The 19716-nt window shown below is 37.0% G+C and overlaps 2 protein-coding genes across 7 annotated transcripts; both read left to right on the forward strand.

Annotated features, from left to right (window-relative positions):
- Positions 1 to 2136: 2136 nt before the first annotated feature.
- Positions 2137 to 7300, forward strand: LOC100262577 (NAC domain-containing protein 72). 3 transcript variants are annotated; one of them, XM_002282863.4, is made up of 4 exons: positions 2138 to 2729; positions 5220 to 5525; positions 6540 to 6949; positions 7034 to 7300. In XM_002282863.4, exons 1-3 carry the CDS (start codon positions 2259 to 2261, stop codon positions 6669 to 6671), a joined length of 909 nt encoding a protein of 302 aa, XP_002282899.1. In that variant the 5' UTR covers positions 2138 to 2258; the 3' UTR covers positions 6672 to 6949; positions 7034 to 7300. The 3 variants fall into 3 exon arrangements, with proteins under 3 accessions (XP_059591026.1, XP_002282899.1, XP_010664561.1); XM_010666259.3 differs by having other exon boundaries at positions 2142 to 2729; positions 6499 to 6949; XM_059735043.1 differs by having other exon boundaries at positions 2137 to 2729; positions 5220 to 6949.
- A 1545-nt stretch (positions 7301 to 8845) lies between these two features.
- On the forward strand, positions 8846 to 16118 carry LOC100267740 (probable E3 ubiquitin-protein ligase RHG1A). 4 transcript variants are annotated; one of them, XM_002282856.4, is made up of 6 exons: positions 8846 to 9399; positions 10928 to 12798; positions 14374 to 14424; positions 15247 to 15345; positions 15428 to 15571; positions 15652 to 16118. In XM_002282856.4, the coding sequence occupies exons 2-6, from the start codon at positions 11020 to 11022 to the stop codon at positions 15781 to 15783; spliced, it is 2205 nt and encodes a 734-aa protein (XP_002282892.1). In that variant the 5' UTR covers positions 8846 to 9399; positions 10928 to 11019; the 3' UTR covers positions 15784 to 16118. The 4 variants fall into 4 exon arrangements, with proteins under 4 accessions (XP_002282892.1, XP_059591025.1, XP_059591024.1 ...); XM_059735042.1 differs by having other exon boundaries at positions 8918 to 9399; positions 10402 to 12798; XM_059735041.1 differs by having other exon boundaries at positions 8918 to 9399; positions 10402 to 12798; positions 15428 to 16118.
- The last annotated feature ends 3598 nt before the right edge of the window (positions 16119 to 19716 follow it).

The raw sequence follows: 19716 nt of genomic DNA on the forward strand, positions 1-19716 counted from the left end.
ACAAACCATAGTTAATGGTGTCTCTCAAATACTTAAGGACTCTACGAACAACAGTCCAATGGTCCTGATTAGAACTTTGGGTGTACTGACTCAATTTACCTACTGCATAAGCAATATCAGGTCTAATACAATTCATTAAGTACATTAGGCTCCCTATGATTTGAGCATACTCTATTTGGGCAACACTATGTTCTCTATTTTTCTTCAACTGTGAGTTAGGATTATAAGGAGTTGACACTGGTTTACAATCAAAGTGTTCAAACTTCCTTAGGATCTTTTCCACATAGTACTCTTGAGAAAGTTTAAGCCCATTAGGTGTTCTAGTTATTTTAATTTCTAGAATCACCTCTGTCTCTCCTAAGTCTTTCATATCAAACTTAGAACCTAGAAATTTATTGTAAGGTATTCTATTTTGAATATGGCATGCGGATAGGATAACTTCCTCCCACAAGTTCAAGGGTGCTCCTGAAATTACCAACATTGCATCAAAGGTTTTAAGTCAGTCAAAATGTGTCTCAAGTTCACTACATCAATTGCAGAGAAAGCCCTTTCTTGCCATCCCTTAAAGAATGTCCCATTGAAGGGATCAATTTTAGAAGTGTCAAGATGGGTGTGAACTAGGGAAGCTTTCATTTGAATATATTTCAAGATTGTTGGATTTAAGGGTATGAAAACAAATGACTAGCCCAAAAAACACAAACAAAAAACAAAATTAATAAGAATAAAAACTTATTGGCTGAAGCGTGACAAACACTGTCCTTAAAATAGATTCACTCTCCTCAAAGACGAATTCGGTGCACTATGGTACTAGTGGTCTACCTCTAGGGTCTGCCTCTAGGATTCAACAACCGGATCTCACATTGGATGCACTTTGTAAGCGAGATGTGTAGATGTATGAAAATACTCCCCGAAAAACTTTGAAAAATTCTCTGAAAAATTGGTATTCATATATAGAGAATGGGGGATGATTTGTTTTTATAGGTCACTAACATAGTCCCAATGAAAATCTACTTGTAATAGAACATGACTCAAAGTGGAAGGAGAATCTACTTATAAGTGGAATGGGACTCCACTAGCACAATCCAAAAAATAAAAACAATTCCCAAGGACTTTTCCCAAAAATATAAGACTAATAGAATAAAATAAAAATAATTCATAATAGGACTCTTCCCAAAAATAAAAATAAAAATTATTTATACTTTTCTTACACATATAAGAGGTGTTTTGGAATAATGTGAGGTAAATATTGTTCTAGTGCATGAAATGAGAATTATTCTCCTTAAAATATTCTTTCCATGAAAATAATTTTTTGGATTATCTTTTCATCTTTATTTTGTAAATAGTGTACGTTTACATAATTCACATTTTATTGTTAAACAGATAATATATATTTTAAATTCTCCTTGTTTTCCTTTTCAAATTGCCACCGCCCCAATGTAAATAAAAGTGGAATCTTCGTAGTATAAGAACGAAATATTCATGTGTTTGGATATGAAAATTATTATATGTACGAAAACGTAATTTTTTGTGAGAGGGAAACAAATGAGTTGACTTGCTCCTTACCCATGATTTTTTATTGCCTTCCAATATTTGAAGACAATATAACCATGTTAAGACTTAAGAGAGACTCATCTTGTCTGATGTAATTGTTTTTATTTATATTAAAATATATTTTCAGAAACTATTTATTAGAGAAAAATTTAAAGAAAATTCGGCGTCTCCAAGCACATCCACCGGCTGCTATGACATAGATGATCCGAATCCAACGGTTCGAAATACGGTGGCAGAACTTGACCCGGTCAGACCCTTATCAATATGGGAATCACGGTCAACGTCTTACTCGTAAGATGGCCAATAAGAAACGGCCAGCTCGGCAACATTCTAAAATTTTCCACATTCGGTGCACAAAGTCGACGTATGAACCATCACCCCACCAATCCAAAAGCAGAAGGTCGTATTCTGACATTTTTATATTTTCCACATTCGGTGCACAAAGTCGACGTATAAACCATCACCCCACCAATCCAAAACCAGAAGGTCGTATTCTGACATTTTTATAAGTATTGGGATTCCTGGATGGGACATGGTAGCGGGCCACGTTAAGAGGAGAACATACTCTTGAGTAATAGCCCATCACACATAGACGGAGAAACTTAGCGTGCACGTTTCTGGGAGGCCTATAGAAGGTGTTAAGGACCACTCTCCCCAGTCCTCTCTTCTTTGATACTCGACTGGGGATCTCAGAAAATCTCCCATTGATGGGAGATCAAAATAATTCGCAAACGACGCCGTTTCAGCTACCGCCTGGTTGCAGATTCCATCCTTCTGAAGAACAGCTCATCCGCTACTACCTCACCGGCAAGAACACCACCGGCGCTCTCTCTTCTTCCGATCACAATGTCTTTGGTTTCAATGCGATCGGAGAGCTTGATTTGTACGGTTACGAGCCTTTCAATTTGCCTGATACAGCGTGCTTTGGGTTCGGCCATGGAGGAAGGAGGAGGCATTGGTATTGTTACACGGCTAGGGTTTTGAAGGAGAAAGGAAGGAGGAAGGCTGGGGGTGGGTTTTGGAAGAGGACGGGTAGGGTTAGGGATGTGGTGGTTGGGAAAGACAAGGTTACGCTGGGGAGGAGGACGACTTTCGCCTTTTATTTGGGCAATTCATCGAAAAGCGCGGTGAGGACCGATTGGGTCATGTTTGAATATGCCCTAGTCGATCACCTCAAGGTACTTTTTATAATCAGTGCTGATTTTATTCTTAATTTCTGTTGTTCATTTCCATTGAAATACACGTGCTTGTAAGTGTAGTCTCTGATTTGAATGCACCAATGTTGTTGGCTAATTGTTGCGAGTCCCAATACTTTGCAGTGAGGAAAACTGCCTTGTGGGGCTTTGAGTCTTTCGTGTCAGCAATGTGTCTTATTTCATGTTTGCTGAATGTGTGTGTGTGTTTCTTCTTTTTGATAAGCATGCTTGTTTGCTGAAGATTGCCAATTGGTGAAACATAAAGCAGATACTAAAATATTAGTATCAATTTCATGCTTTGAAAATTTTAGTGGCTTTAGTTTAGATGCTCTTAATGATTTGGAAAGTTTCATTTTGCATAATTAAGCATTGTCAGTGATGTATGATGGTGATGGAGATTATAGAATTGAACTCAATGCACGGAATACTGCACTTAAAAGGCCTGAGAATGACCTAGTTCCATCTTTACCCCCCTAAATGTCAAAATACTCGTTTGGTAGCATTAATAGACATGTCCTGCTAAATTTGATGTGTTTGAGAAACAATTTCCCCACGATTTTGGAGTTGCACTGACTGCAATAGCCAAGACCAAAAATATGAATTCACAGTCTCCTATCTATCCTACATAGAAATGGAAGGTTATATTTCTATTACCAAGTTTTGGTGGCATGTTAATATCACTTGTTATCATAGTAGCGGCGAATAACCTTGTAATACCAATTCAATTCCAAATAATTGGCATTGTTAATATGAAGTGTTGGTCTTTCCAAATTCCTTAAACAAGATTCCCTGATGGATTTACTGGGTAGTACTCCATAACCAAGGCTCCTGATGTCCTAGAATTAGGATAAATGGTCTCAACTCTGCACTTTTTTTGATAGGAGAAGGAAAATTTTATGCATAGGGTCAATCAAAAGGGGGACTAAGGCATACAAGAAGTATATAGACGGTGTCAATAAAAGAAGGTAAAATAAAATCATCGATATTGAAGTCACATCTGAGGATCTTCTAGCCGAGTGCAAGAGCTTACATGAGAATGACATTTTAAAGGTCTGGTCTGACATTTCCATATTTTCAAATGATCTTCCATTTTTCCCTTTACAAATACTCCAAAAAAAGGCACAAAGGAGTTGTGTTCCACACTTTTATGTGCCTCTTCCTCGCAAAAGTCCCATGCCAGTTTGGAGGAGTCTCTAATGGCCACTCCACTTTAAATATGGAGATTATTAAATGCCACAAGACCCTTGATTGACTATGAAGAAGGATGTGATAAACTGATTCTTCTTCTTCCCAAAGAGAGAGCAATGGTTTGCCAAGGATCAAGCTCTCCTACTTTGCTGATCCAACATCAAAATCTCCACCAAATCACTTCCACTCAAAACATCCCACTTTTGTGGGATGCAAAAATTCCAAACCACTGCCATAGGAAGAGCCCCTCCTCTTTCCAGTAGCAAAAAAGTAGAGGCAAATTTGACTGAAGATTTCCCATCCTTTGTATCCTTCCACATCAACTAAGACTTTGAGGCAACCAAGACAAGAAGTGGACCTTTCCACGAAATTCCTACTAAATGGAGAATGATTCCACCACCATACTTCAGAAGAACTATCAGAGAAATATCTTTTTGTTATCTATGCTATAGTACTCATGTATCAGCAAACAGAAAAAAATTGAACTGGCATTTGCAAATATATTTTTAAGAGAACTAGCATCTTAAGTCTGCTCAAGCATCAAGTGAAGGGTTGCTATCTTCTGCGAAATAGGAACTGAAGGAAAATGTTTATATGCTGCATCCACATGATTTTGATAACTATTTTATGCCAATAACATGTTTTTATTTCAGTGAAACAGCTTTTATTCTGCACTAGTCCTGTTGCAAACTTTGGTATGCATTACTCTTTGCAAACTTTGGTATGCATTACTCTTTGCAAACTTTGTTGGAAGTGAAGTCATTCATAAAGGAGACTGGATATGCATTTCTTCACTGTTTATAGTATTCATGGACCTAAAAATACAAGACAGTAGAAATAGCCCTAACTCCCACTTGGATTGCACAATCCTACTAACTGTACTCTCTTGGAACAGCAATTTGAATTCATTGATTCTTGTTGTACTTTGCAGTCATGCTATGCTAGAAACGTCTTGATCAACAGAAGTGTAGATTGCAAATGTGATTAAGCTTAAAATATTCATTTGATCGATTCAAGTAACTTGTTCATCTTGTCAATCAATGAGTCATTCTGATATGTTTTATACTACAATGAAGTGGCTTCTTATTCTTTCATCTCCACCATAGATGATGTCGTATTGATATAGTGAAGGTCTTCTTCTATTCAGATAGGATTTTACAGAAATAAAAAATTGTGGGGGGTTGATGGTATTTTTGGGTGGGCGGAGAGTGGAGGTTGCTTGCTCAATTTTACAAGATTGTCTTATATTGCTGTTATGGAATCTCAGAGTTTTACCATCCGCAGGCTTCTTTTGTCCTATGCCGAGTATTTGTCAAATCTCCAAGTGGAAACAATGCATCAGACCATGTTATAAGTTCTTGTGGTGAAGAAAGTGTTTCAGCAGTACGTCATGTTGGTATTCAGCATGATGGAACCGCAACATCTGACATTGTTGAAGCTAACGTGCATGGTGACAACTCTGTTGACACAAAAAATGAGATCCCTAAGATTTCAGCAAGATTGCTTAGTGAGCTAGATGATCAAGTTATGACTCACCGGGGGTTTGTTGCCGACTTTAACTTTCCCTTGGGTATTCAGGCACATAATCCTGTAAGACTTCTTCAGCATTTTCTCTTGTTATATCTAGACTCAAATAGTATCTTGTTCATTATCATGCTCCAGGTATTACATTCTTTGATGAAACTTCAATACCATAATATATATTTATGTTGCACATGCCATTCACCATACTCATTTTATACCAAATTTTAATATTTTTGATAGGTAAACATTTTTTTGTTTTTAATTTTTGTCCTCACTGGGAGTTAAACTGGAATCTCCCCAGCCACACTTCAACTCCTTACCACTGGAGCCAGTCCTCAAGGGCTTGTTATACCTATTGTTTTGTACTTCAGAATGTTGTTTTTCACAATGTAAGCAAGTTCATGATGTAATTTTTTTTTTTTTTTTGCTGTCACCAATTACAAACTGCCATATATGCAAAAGTTCACTTTTTTTTTTTCAAGACTTGAATTATGTATATGGAAACTAAAAAATCGTATATCAATGTAATATGTAGTCTTTTGCAATGCAATTTGTATGAAGTTACAACTTGCTGTCCTCATGAATGTTTTCTTATCATTGCACAGATTTGGCTGATGTTTGAACTATGATTGACTGCAGTGGCAAAATTTGCAGTCAATGGTAGGAAGAATTCACATATATCCACAAAAAAATTTCAAATCTCAAATGTTCATATTAAGTTATTAACCTGAAACTGCTATTGTGGATGTTCCAACCCTTTTGAAATTGGGATTGGACTTCATAATTCTTTTCTTGTACTCCCTTTTAGTTCCCTGCAAAGTAGTTTTCTCTGCTCATTATTTGAATTCTGTAACTTTTTCTTTAATATTCACTCTGATTAACATCCATATTTTAGTGGCAGAACTGAAATTTCTATTGCCTGATTCTGCAAATGAATTTTTTAACTGAGCGTGCATGTATTATGTATATTTATCCAGTTCCCATGGCCGTATATTCTGTTCTCTTCATACTAATTCTTTGTCTTCCTTTTTCATATTAGCAACATTCCTCAATGTGTCATGAATGGTGGGTGGTGTGCAGGTGATGTCAACCAGTGGTAGCACAAGGTTTGTAGATGGTACGACTCAAGGGTTAATGTCCATTCTAGAGGAAGATTTCATAGAGTTGGATGATCTTGTTTACCCACTTTTGGGCATTGATCAGTCACGATAGACATTGAAATGATTGGTTAGACATTAAAGCATTTGGTTCAAGAGAACGGGGTTAAAAAATTTTGATGCTTGGATTAAATTATTGCCTTAAAATTGATTGGCCGTGGGGTTTAGATAATCCCCACAAGAAAAAGGAAGGGATTTAAATATTGAAAGTGCTTTAGATAGCATCAAATGAAGACATATGCTGTTGTTTGTTGTGAAGTTGAGACACCCGGCAAAAGAAGAAGGCTGTGAAGTTAAAAGATAAGTCATGGCAGACTGGCTTTGCCTGTCAAGGTAATTATGCAATTTTATTTAATCTTCATCTTTCAATTTTGTTTTAGGTAAAGATTGGTGATTCTCATTTGTTTATCCTTCTAGGTTTGATAGGCATTTTTCTCCGGAGGAACACAGGAGATTGATATATTTTACGAAGCCAATCAATCAGTATCTGCTGCTTCACCTGGCTTGGGTTGAAGGAGATTTTTCTTTATCACTGTTCTCATGTAAATTACCCCTGCCTTTTAGCAAGACTATTGCTTTTAGCTTGATCTAATTTCCTTTACCAAATTTTCTTGTTAAGGTAGATAAAACTATTAAAAGCTATGGATTGCAATGGAGTATGATAGTAATTGTGGGTTGAGACTACTGTTGGATTATGGAGTCATGCTTCTGAGTTCTGAGAAAGACACACATGATTAGTAAGCTCTCACAACAACTCGGTAGTTTCCAGGATTTTAATGCGATAATCCACCATCTTTATTCCAAACTTTTCTTCTGAAGAGATTGTTGACACGTCTTTTGTCCAGCAAGAATATAGCCACGTGTATCACATTATTTGATGTAACTGGAAACTCCACTGCAAGAAATGGGGCTAAGGGCAAGGTTATTTTCAATATGAAAACGCAAAACCCTTGGGATGTTAGGACTTTGACGTTGTCGACAACCACATCAATATGTGAGCCATCTAGACGCCTATTGTTCTGGCGTCTGGATTCCTATCCATTAAATTGCATCTAAGACGTTTTCATCAACCCTACATTTCTTGTCATTACTTGGTGGTGGTGGTAGTGGTGGTTTAACAGGTCAATGGGCGTTTTACTGTCGTTTATTTATACCCCCTTCTCGTGTTCGACTTTTAAATTAAAAATGAACTCGCTTTCAACGTGTATAATCATTGTCACTCATGCAATATTTTCATCTCTCCCATATGGTCACACATGCTAATGGCGGTGGGTCATCTTAATCCTCATGTCCAGTCCATTCAGACCCAGGGCGGTTCATGAGTTTTTCCTCAGCCAAAATTAAATGATTCAATCACCACACACACCCACCTTTCCAGAAAAGGATTTAATGGTGAAATGATAAAAGGATTAGGCCCCATTTTGATGCCAACGACCACGCCTCTTTGCTTGAACCACTCGACTCCTTGTTTAAGACCCCACTCTATTCCCATTTTCCACACAGCCGCACTTGGTGAAGACCTCTTCTTCGACGTTTGCACTTGAAAGCCACATTCATTCACTCAAGTGGTTCACAAAATTGCGCCTCAAGTTGTGAGGGTTCCTCGCCAAGTGCTCACCTTGTCTGACCTCAAAAGCACGTACAATAAAATTTTCAATATTCCCTTAGGCGCATGGAATCACTACTCTTCTTTATTTTATTTTTCCTAATAGGAGCTGTTACGCAATGGGTTATATAAGCAATCCACATGTCTAGATTAGGACCTTATTTTCTGGCCTAACATAAATCCATAAAAATACAAAGATAAAAAAGCAAAGCAACCACCTTTGAAAGGTGAGCCAAGAAAAAGCACGTATAGGACCAAAGACTCGAGAATAAGAGAGGCCCACCCACGCCAGGAATGAGATATATGAACGGTAGGAGGTGCCATTGAAAGGGTGTTGGGGTAATACAACCATTTGAACTTGCACGCCTCTTTATTCATCCCATTAAACCACAAGCAAAAGAGTCTTTGTCTTCACACCTCCTTTACCCATTTCCCTTATTTTTATTTTATTTATTATGCGCACAAGTTGTGTAGCATTAAAATCATAATCCCCCATTAGATGCATCCCACCTCAAAAATATACCAAAAATCAGATACATTATATTTAGAAATTATCATACAAGATTTTTTTCCTTTCCACTAAATTTATTATAAGAATATGGAAAATGCAACGTATTTAGAAATGGATGGGTCCATGGGTATTGAAGGGAAACCAGGTGTACAGGCATTAAGGTTGAAAGTTGTGGTGTTAGGGTGAGACACACCTCAGGTTGAGGTTAGGGTAGGGGCAGGTGGGTTCGCCAGTGGCATTGGGAGATGGGTTTAAATTTGAGAGAGGGAGAGGCTCTTGGGCGTGTGATGGGGCATGGGACGAGGGAGGGGGGCAGAAAGGCGGAGACCAGAGGGGCATTTGGCAAGCGGGCCAACAGGACACCTTCGGCTTTGTTGTTGGTTTATTAAATTGAATTGTTAGGAAACTGCTGCTCGTGTGACTATTAACTTCTCTCTCTTCAGACCATTCTCATCTCCTCTAACCCTCTCTCTTTCTCCCTTTCCTCACTGTGTTTGTCGTCTCTCTCTCTCTCTTTTTCCCCTCTCTATCTTTTCTCCAGGAAGGGGGAAAAAACGAGGAAGCAGCTAAGGGGGGAAAGAGAGCCTTCTCCTTCATTTTTTTTGGCCCTCTTATTGTAGATCCATCGGTTCCTTCTCCGCTCATCTCCTGCTCTTCTATCATTTGGTATGTCTCTCGGATTCGCTCCTTTCTCTTTCCATTTTTTTTCTTTTTTGTCCTTTTTTTGTTGTTGTTGTTTTTAGGGGTGGTGAAGATCGATTCATGACGGTATCGGATTTGAAGGATTTTTGTTTATTTATCGGATTTTTCTTCTTTACTTTTTTTAATTTATTTATAAAAATGAATAAATAAATAAATGGCGCAGATTAGAACGGATTCATTTCGTCGTCGTTTGGTTGCTAAGGAAACTGAAGCGGAAAAAAAAAATGAAGAAAAGGAAAATTTTTTAATCTTTTGATTTGTGTTGAAAAAAGTTTGCCTCCCTAAAGAAAGAAAATCTCGGCTCAGCCTTTGCCAGGTCTCGATTTATAGGAAGTTTTTTTTTTTTTTTTTTACATTTCTTTTCTTTTTCCTACATTTTCTCAGCAACCAAACGGAGCATCATGGGTTCTGTTTGAAACTCTTCTCTCTTCAGCCTAATATTTTTAAAATCTGATCAGAATGTTTGTTAGTCTGTTCTCTGTTGTTTACGTTGTTATTTTCTGTTTAATAGAAGCTGATTGCAGTTTCACCTAATCTGTGGTGCTTTATTTTGGGATTTTCGCAAACCCTTTCTGTAATTGGTGCACATTTCTTGGTTGTAAATGGATATGTTTTCCATTATGCTGAATGAAGGATACAATTTTGTATACACTACCTGCTTCGAATGTTTGATTTTCCTTTTGTAGGGTGGTTTGGTGTTCTCAAACCCTGCCCCTTTTAGTTGTCTTGACTTATTTGTAGTATAGGATTTGATCTGGGGTGATCTTAAAATGGTGCACAAGCGAGATGCAGTTGTCTAATCAGAAGCTTTTTATCTCCTTTCTTTGTTTTGAGCGGGTTGGAAGTGTTGTGGTGATATTTTAGGAAATTTATCTGCTTGTTCTAATTGCAGAAAGTGTATTGAGTTTAGTAAATGAATATGACGGTCTTAGTTGCCTTTGGATATATTTACTAAATTGCTTGCAGGTTGAGATGGCATCTGATGGGTTACCTCCTGATTATTAGCTCTCCAGGTTGCCTTCAGTTGCTGTGTTGTGGCCCTGTACGGCTTGTATATATAACAGCTGACTGGTTGTCATTGTCATTCAGGGAATCCATCATATGCATTCTTGACAACTTTTTCTGCTTCTTGTCCTTGTGAATCAACTGCTCTTTCCTTGATTTCCTTGATTGTATTTCCTTTTAATGTTCATTTTTCTGTATTCACAGGAAGACTAGCCGTTCTGAGCTTTCATATCCATTTTTCTGTATGGATTAGCAATTAAAAATGAGGTTCTGAAAATATATGCTCTTTGGATAAACTTGGATTTTGAGTATCAAGTAGCAGACTGCCTTTTCCTTTGTGAACTGGTTGCCATTCATTTTGCATCCCTATTGTTTCTTACACTGAACTTGTTTTGCAAGAGTTAATATGTTGTTACATGATTATATAATTCTTTAACTTTCAAATCAATTGATTTTCTTTTTTCCTTTTGTGGTTTCATGGTTTCAGATTGGCCAAAGAAGTCCTTGTGTGAATTACTGTGTGGATTGGAATTTTCTTTGGAACCTTTACAATTTTAAAGCAGTTACCAGTTGGCCTTAATGCAAGGGCAAAAAGGTGCTATTGGTTCCTTGCCTGAAACATTAAACTTTGACCATGGATCTACATCAAGTGGTGCTGGTTTAGATCAGCAACTTTGCTGGAATAATATGCGGAATCCTGCAGAAAACCGGTTAGCGGATTATATGCAACCACCCAGTGATACAAATCTTGCATTTCTGAATTCTATTAGTCATGGAGGGCAAAACTTGAGTGGATGGAGTTTAGGTGAACCCAGTTCGATTAACACACAAAATATTGTCAGCTGTGATGAATGTAAAACAGAACATGGTTGGGCAACTTCGGTGAGTGGTTGTGCTGGAGCTGGTCCAAGGTTAGAAGAACACCGATGTGAACCATCAAATGTGCTTTCACTGGATAATGTTAATGTAAATCCTAGCAGCAATCAGATTGTCAATGGACCTTTGTTTTTGCAAAGTTCCAGTTCTGATGCTATTGCTCAGAATCTTAATCTAAATGCAGGATTTGTGGGTTCTGGTGGTGATGATCGTCAAGGCTTGGAATGCCCTAATTTATACAAGTCTAGTGGGTCAGAAAATCTTCCATCAGCTAGTAGCTCTTCTGATCCTTTTGGGCCTCGCATTTTGAGTGGTGGATATTTGGTGGAAGAGAATGATGGTAGGGCAGGTAGTTCTTTGGAAGGTCGTCGTTTGTCCTGTAAAAGGAAGGCCCTTGAAGGAAACATTGGCCAATCTTCTGTTGGTGGGAGTTCCAGTAGCTTTCAACGAACAGAAAATAATGTATGGCATGCTGTTGTTCCCGCTCGTTATAATGCTGGTAACGGTTTAAGTATATCTAGCCCCTCAGGGAATATTATTGGTGCTAGCCCTGCAGAACAGGTGAACCCAAGACTTGGGCTGGGTGTGAGGGGAGTAGCTACTGACAGCCTTCCTGTTTTAAATGTGCCAGGAAGTGCAGAAAGCTCTCATAGGAATTTCCGTATGAGGATAAATCCTTCACATCAGCAAGATTCTGTGCCCCATAATTTATTTTCAGCAGGTGGATCTGTTAGGCACTCTAATGTTTCATCACACCAGCAGTCAACAAGACTTATACCAGTTAATCATGCTCCAGACTTGAGGTCAACACCAGCAGCAGACAATGCAAGTTCTCAAAGCCAATCTGTTGTCAACCATGCTCCTAACTTGCCTAGAACCATGCAATCTTTTAGATGGAGTGGAGCTTCTAGCTCAAGACATGGCAATTCATCAAGTCCTCTCATTTCTGGTGAGAGAGATGCTGCACCTCGTGAGGAATCCAGTTCAAGAAGCATGCCAAGAAACACTTTGGAGCATTCAATGTTTTTACCTGCAATTGATCTCAGATCTTTGCCTCAAAATCCTACAAATAGGAATTTAGCTGGTGGAAATATGACCACCCCTGGAAATTCTGCTTCTACTTCTCGGACTGGCTCAAGTTCAGGTGTCAATTCATCATCTGCTCCTACCTGGGGTCCTCCTCGTGATCCTCCTTCACAATATTCACGAAGATTATCAGAATATGTTCGCCGATCATTGTTTTCTTCTGTTGGTGCTGACTCTGGAGGCCAGAGCAGCAACTATTCTCCATTACATTCAGGTCCTTCACCTTCCTCACAGGAGGTGGCGCCTTCATCTGGAGCTGGCAACCAGGGGCATCATCAATCATATCCAAGGTCAGCATTATTGATGGAAAGACATGGTGATGGTGTTCTCGGAATTCCCTATTCATTGCGTACCTTGGCTGCTGCCAGTGAAGGAAGAAGCAGGCTAGTATCTGAGGTATGTTCCTGAACTCCTTATTGCTTGACATTGAGATATGTTGCAACTAAACATCTGTCATGTCTGTGGTTCTGCGGTGACTTTTGTTCATTAGATTTTTGGACATGATGATTGATGTGACAAAACACCGTATCTGATGGTTATATGAAGTCATTGCATGAACTAAACCAGTCCAACTGTTATCACCATCACCAGGATTTCTGTTTTATCCAAATCATTTATATTCATCTTTGATTTTGTGCATCTCTAACAACCCTTTAGAAATGGGGACTTGTGGATGCTTGAGAGATTTTCTCCTTGTTTTGAAACTTTAAGGCTTGTTTGGCAACATTTTCAAAAGCAATTCTCACAAAACAGTTATAAACTGTTTTTAGGAAAGAAAAATTCTATTTGGGAACTCGGATATGAAAAATGAGTTTCTCACTTTATTGTCCATGAAGGTGTTATGCAGTTGTATGTAATGCAAAAGTTTTCAAAGCATTCTTTATGTTTTCAATTGCTTCTCAGAATACTATAAAACCATTCCTGAAAATGACTTAAATTTGTTCAAAAAACTAGTTTGTTTTGACAGCTAATTCTCAAAAAACTGGTTTTAGACAAAAAATTTACAAATATGTTTTTGGAGTTAAAAAACTGTTTTTTGTTCTAAACAACAGAAAATTGGTTTCAAGAACAGTTCCCAAACCAGGCCCTTAGCTTTTCTCTCGCTCAACTTTCAAAGATTAGAAATTCATTTTGGTTTAGCAGAATTCATGCTTTGAATAATGCCCTAGTTTGAAGGATGTCCATAACCACCATGTGAGGCAAGATTGCTGTTGCCTATAAGTTTGTTCTTGTTGACTTTACTTACAATATGATACCTGAAATCCATGTGTGAAAAAGTAAGTAAATATGATGATTTTGGCCATTGCAAAGCTACAAACATGTTTCTATCAAGGACTCCTGGTTCTATAACTGGTACTCCAGGGCATTCCTTCCTGATGACATGTGTGTTTTCCACAGAATTTCTCATATTTGGCACTGAAGGCCTAGTTGTTAGTTGGAGTTCATCCTTTTTTTATGGAAATTTCTCTCAGTTGTGGATAATGTTTATTTTTACATGTTATTGGTTTAACAGTGTCATGATTAACCTATACTGGTTTATTTTTCTGATTTTATTTTTACTGGATTTTAGATACAGGATTAGCTATAATAAATGAAAAATAAAGTTTCGCTTTAATTTAGTTGGCATGTTGATTTCTTGGTGCTTCTATAGTAAATGACAAATGAAAAATTTGGTTTCAATTTGATGTTTTAGTTGGCATGTTTGTTGCTCAGTTCTTCAGTTCTTTCTATTTTATAATATGACAGAGGGATATTTATGTGTAATTTGGTCAAGTGATATAAAAATTGCATTGAACCTTCCTAACAGAAAATATTTTTCATCTTATGCATGGATGCTGAATGTTTTTAAATGATATGATATATTGGGAAGCTTATCACAATTTTTATTTCTCTGCTTAGTTTTAAAAACATTCTGGTAATGGAAAAAGGGTATTTGATTGTAGCTAACAATTTCATTTTTATGTGGAGCAGATTCGCAATGTCTTGGATCTCATGCGTAGGGGTGAGGACTTGCGATTTGAGGTTAGACACATTATGTTGTGTATATTAATAGATGAAATAAGCTAAAAGGTTCTCATTTTTTCCAATTTATAATTTGTTAGTGGTGGAAATAATGGCTGGAAAACATTGCCAATATCTAACAGGGAAGAAAAGGGTGGGAGTTGTTTGGTTTGGTTTCTATTAACTTAATTTGATTTATATTTATGATGAGAATTATGACTGTATATTTGGGTTCATGTGAGGTGAGAGGTGGAAAAAGGTGGTTTCATGTGAGGTAAGTGGTGCCATAGTGGAAAAAAATTGGTCAATTTAAATTCACTGCTTCATGAGATTCATTTATGCATTTTACAATTAGATGCATTTACCTCAATAACTAGGAGAGTGATGCCTGATCATGATTACTAGATATTCACTAAAGTGATTGGGTGGGGGGCGGGGGGTGGGGTGGGGGAGAGAATGGAAAATAGTAGGCCCAATATTGTTGACTTTCCTTTTTGGTTTTTATAATACACGACTCTTTGAAATTAGCAGTCCGTGTACTAAGTGAGACTTGAGGATGGAAAGTTCTAGGCCTAAGACATTTAATTATTTACAATTTTAAATTTAAGGAAAAAAAAAAATTCAGATTTAGGAGTTGGCCTCGCATTTGATTCTTTTCTATATAGATGTAAATAAATAGCCAAAAGTTTGTATCTTGTCATTTCCTTTAACAGTGTTGGAGATTGCTATAAACTAAGAGCTGGTGGATGAACATGGAATCCTTGTGTTTAGCTGCAACATACAGGTGCTAGTTATCTTCTAATTGAATCAGGGGCATATAACATGTGCTTTTGCTTGTGTTAGGATGTCATGATCCTGGACCAGTCAGTATTTTTTGGGGTGGCTGATATTCATGATCGTCATAGGGATATGCGACTTGATGTGGATAATATGTCTTATGAGGTAAAATACATGAAAAATGTCTTTGCATTTTGTTCTCCTGTTTGAGATTGTTATCTGAATAAAATGTTTATTGGGTTGTTAGGAGCTATTGGCTCTGGAAGAGCGCATCGGAGATGTGTGCACTGGATTGAGCGAAGAAACTATATTGAAGCAGCTGAAACAGCGAAAATATTGGTCAGTGGCCAGAGGAGCTGAGGTCGAAGTGGAACCCTGCTGTATTTGTCAGGTAATATATTCTTTCTACATCTTCACCAGACCATGTCTTGTGTTTATGCTTTGTATGAACCGTTGGTTTATTATTTTCAGGAGGAATATGGAGATGGAGAAGATATTGGGACTCTGGAATGTGGTCATGATTTCCATTATGGCTGTATTAAACAGTGGCTGATGCACAAGAACTTGTGCCCCATTTGTAAAACAACTGCCCTGGGTATATGAGAGGGGCTATTTTGAGGCTATTACTTGAAAAAGGATTGCACAAGGGTGGGGCCGAGAGTGGTGAAACCAACACCCGGCGGATGCTGCTTTGTTTCCCCCTTGGGAGCTAGTTTCTCATGGCATCAATCTCTTCTATGTCATGCAAAGACCCAGATGTATTTCTTTTCTTCTTTATATTTTAATTAAAGTTGGCAATCTCCTGGGGGAGGTTGCAAACCATTAAGGGGGACATTAAAGCAAAACTTGTTTTTAACTTTTCATTTATTCATGAACAGCATTGATCATCGGAAAGAATACATTTTTTTTTATTAAGTAGTTTATAAGTCTTTTGCCTACTGGTTATCATTGTAGATTTTGAAAAGATAAAATGCTTTGATGTGTGTTTGAATTTGGAACGTAAACTTGGTATTTCTTGTGGAGAGCCAGTGGATTTAATCAAATGGACCCTGGAAAGTCTAGAGTTCCGATTGTGCAGGAGGCTGCTCAAACCTTGTGAAACCTTTTGCATCAAAGCTCCGTTGGCAAGACCCATCAAAAACATTTACCCGTCAGGGTTGTTGGAGGCTTCACACTCGACACTCCTACCTCATTACTCGCTATCGAGTAGATATTGGGGAAGCGTGCAAGGCACTTGATGTAGGAAGAGTGTAAATAATTTCTATTTTTATTTTTGAAAATTACTTTTAATTTATTTTATTAGCCTTTTGTTTCCATACCCTTAGATTCTAACAATCTTAAAATATATCCAAATGGAAGCTTCTCTAGTTCACACTTCCTAACACTTTTAAAATTGATTCCTTTTATGAGACATTCTTTAAGAGATGATAGGAAATGGTTTTTTCTACTATTGATGTAGTGAACTTGGGATACATTTTGATTGATCCAAAACCAGAAGATGGTTTTCATCTATTACCAACCTGGAAAACTGGTAAAACTCCTTATGAGTTGTGGAAATGTTAAAACAAGCTCCCAAACATTGGCATAAGTTTGATCATGTGTTAGTAACTAATGGATATTCCATTAATGATGCTGATAAGTGTATCTACAACAAGTATGAGGATAACACATGTGTAGTTATCTACCTTTATATTGATGACATGTTGATATTTAGAACTAACTTAGAGGTTGTGTGTGAGATCAAGAAATTCTTAGGTTCTAAGTTTGATATGAAAGACCTAGGAGAGACAGAGGTGATTCTAAGAATTAAAATAACTAGAACACCTAATGGGCTTAAACTCTCTCAAGAGCACTATGTTGAGAAGATTCTAAGGAAGTTTGAACACTTTGATTGTAAACCAGTGTCAACTCCTTATGATCTTAGCTTACAGTTGATGAAAAATAGAGAACATAGAGTTGCCCAAATAAAGTATACTCATATCATAGAGAGCTTAATGTACTTAATGAATTGTACTAGACCTGACATTGCTTATGCAGTAGGTAGATTGAGTCGATACATCCAAAGTCCTAATCAGGACCATTGGACTGATGTTCGTAGAGTCCTTAAGTATTTGAGAGGCACCATTAACTATGGTTTGTGTTTTAGTGGATTTCCAAGTGTCCTTAAAGGATTTAGTGATGCAAATTGGATCTCAGATTTAGATGAGATGAAATCCACTAGTGAATATGTTTTCATCTTTGGTGGGAGTGCAATTTCTTGGAAGTCTGCCAAGCAAACTTGCATTACTCGGTCTACTATGGAGGCTGAGTTTATTACTTTAGAAAATGCGAGTTCTGAGGTTAAGTGATTTAGAAACCTCTTAGCAGATATCCCTTTATGGACAAGACCAACCCTGTTTGTGTCTATGCTTTGTGATAGCCAAGTTGCAATTGCTAAGGCTAAGAGTAAAATATTTAATGGGAAGAACATGCATATATGCCTAAGGCACAATATTGTGCGGTAGCTGCTTGAAACAAGGGTTATATCCTTAGAATTTGTGAGGTCAAAGTTGAATTTGATTGATCCTTTGACCAAACCACTAAATAAAAAACTAGTGGAAGAAACATCGAGGGGGATGAGACTTATGCCTATTACAAAAGTCAAGAATGGTGGTAACCCAACCTATAAGAAATGAAAATTCCATGAAGTAAGTTTATATGGGTAATAACAAATTGTTTGTTGACTTGAAGTGCTCTATCAACTCTAATTGTATGAGAGTCCATCCCTATAGTGTAGATAGAGCGTATTCTGCATTGACTAAGGTTAAATGTTTACTCTTAATGAATACCATATTCTTTATGGATGGTATGTTTAAATGCAAAACATACTTGATGACTTCACTTATATCAGAGTGGAGGTGGGGCCGCTTCCTATGAGAACTTAGACAGGTTCTCTAGAGCTCTCATGAATATCCAGGTAGGGCACATGACCTATTTGTGCCAACCCATTTTGTACAGCTCGTAGTGTAGTTGAGAAAACCAATGTGGATAAAAGTCTCTTGAGTTACATAAAGAAACACTGGTTCATAAAAAATTATTTTCACCATCTTTTATGATTCAATACTTATTAGTCCTAAAACGGGTTCATAACCTTTGGACACTTGTATTGATGCATTGGATTCTAGTATTGATGCATTGGATTCTTTTTTCTTAAAAAAAAAAAAATAAAAAAAATAAAAAAAATTACGTTTACACTCTATGGAAGATTGTAGGAAGGGTGTAAATAATTTCTATTTTTATTTTTAGAAATTACTTTTAATTTAATTTATTTTATTCTATTAGTCTTTTGTTTCCATACCCTTAAATTCCAACGCTCGATACCTTCCAAATCTTCAAGCCGAGACAATGAATGCCTGGCAACTAGCAAATTGTAATAGATTTAAATTCTGTTATGATGGTTATAATATTTTGATATTGCATAGATTTTGTTACAAAACTAATCCATTTCGAAAAAAGGAAAAAAAAAAGTATAAAGTATTTTTAAAGATATTAATTAAATTAGTATTTTTTTCATAATATCATTGACCGCTTTATTTTTTATTTTTTATTTTTGTATTAAAATTACAGTTAATTAGTGTTTTTTTTCCTTATTAAAACCTTAGTGTGGTTTTAGTTTTAAGGTTAAAACTACAATCACCAATATATATGGATGCTGATTTGGCAAGCTAACCTTTTTTTGATGAATATTTTAAAAAATTAATGCAGATTGAGATTTTTTTATTTTTTTTTATTTTTAAAAGAGGCTGCTTTAATTACAAACATAAGATAGAGATGATTGAAAGGGATTCGAGCAGGAATGGTAGATGGTTAAAACTATTTTCAATGTGAGAAATTGAAATAACAATCCATTTCACATCCATGGGACCTGAGAGACTGCAAATTTCCCTTCCCGATGCCTGCATAAAATGACAGGTTGAAAAGAAGTAAGAAACAAATAAGTGATAACTAAGGTTGAATTGTAACCTGTGTGAGAATTCTGAAAACATGGAATCCCCATCCCAACCAAATCAATTTTGATTGAACCAACCATCCCCAGTCCCCACCCACTTAACCTTGTACCGCTTTGATTCTATCCTTTTGGTCCCGTGAAAAATGAAATAGGAAAAGACCATTTGTTTTTCTTTAAGAAAAGAACAAAAATGTTAATCCATATGACAAACGAAGCAGAGCTCCAAAGAAGTACAATAACCATGCCTTACATTTTGGCGTGGGGTGTTGGTTGAATTGAATATTCATAGAAGAAGAGAACTATGAATCAAAGTGGAGAAAGAGAGAGAGAGGGGGGAATAGGAAGAAAAAGAAAGAAATAAAAATGTCATACCGTGTGAAGCAGACCATGTTTGCCACACGCCACCCAAAGAGACCTTGGGAATGCAACTTTTTGTCTCTTAATAAATTCAGTTTGGTTGGATAAGACAGTGAATGATGACAAATGTGGTTTCAGTTTTTACCTCGTCATTATTGAGGCCGGGGTAAAAAGTATAAATGTCACCCTCA

This window comes from Vitis vinifera, chromosome 18 (assembly GCF_030704535.1).
Source record: "Vitis vinifera cultivar Pinot Noir 40024 chromosome 18, ASM3070453v1".
In the NCBI taxonomy this organism is placed as follows: domain Eukaryota; kingdom Viridiplantae; phylum Streptophyta; class Magnoliopsida; order Vitales; family Vitaceae; genus Vitis; species Vitis vinifera.

Coding starts and splice junctions, on each gene's coding strand:
- LOC100262577 (XM_059735043.1), top strand. CDS start 2,259: ATGGGAGATCAAAATAATTCGCAAACGACGCCGTTTCAGCTACCGCCT. Junction 2,730..5,219: donor CCCTAGTCGATCACCTCAAG/GTACTTTTTATA, acceptor TACCATCCGCAG/GCTTCTTTTGTCCTATGCCG.
- LOC100267740 (XM_059735041.1), top strand. CDS start 11,020: ATGCAAGGGCAAAAAGGTGCTATTGGTTCCTTGCCTGAAACATTAAAC. Junction 12,799..14,373: donor GAAGCAGGCTAGTATCTGAG/GTATGTTCCTGA, acceptor TATGTGGAGCAG/ATTCGCAATGTCTTGGATCT. Junction 14,425..15,246: donor GTGAGGACTTGCGATTTGAG/GTTAGACACATT, acceptor TGCTTGTGTTAG/GATGTCATGATCCTGGACCA.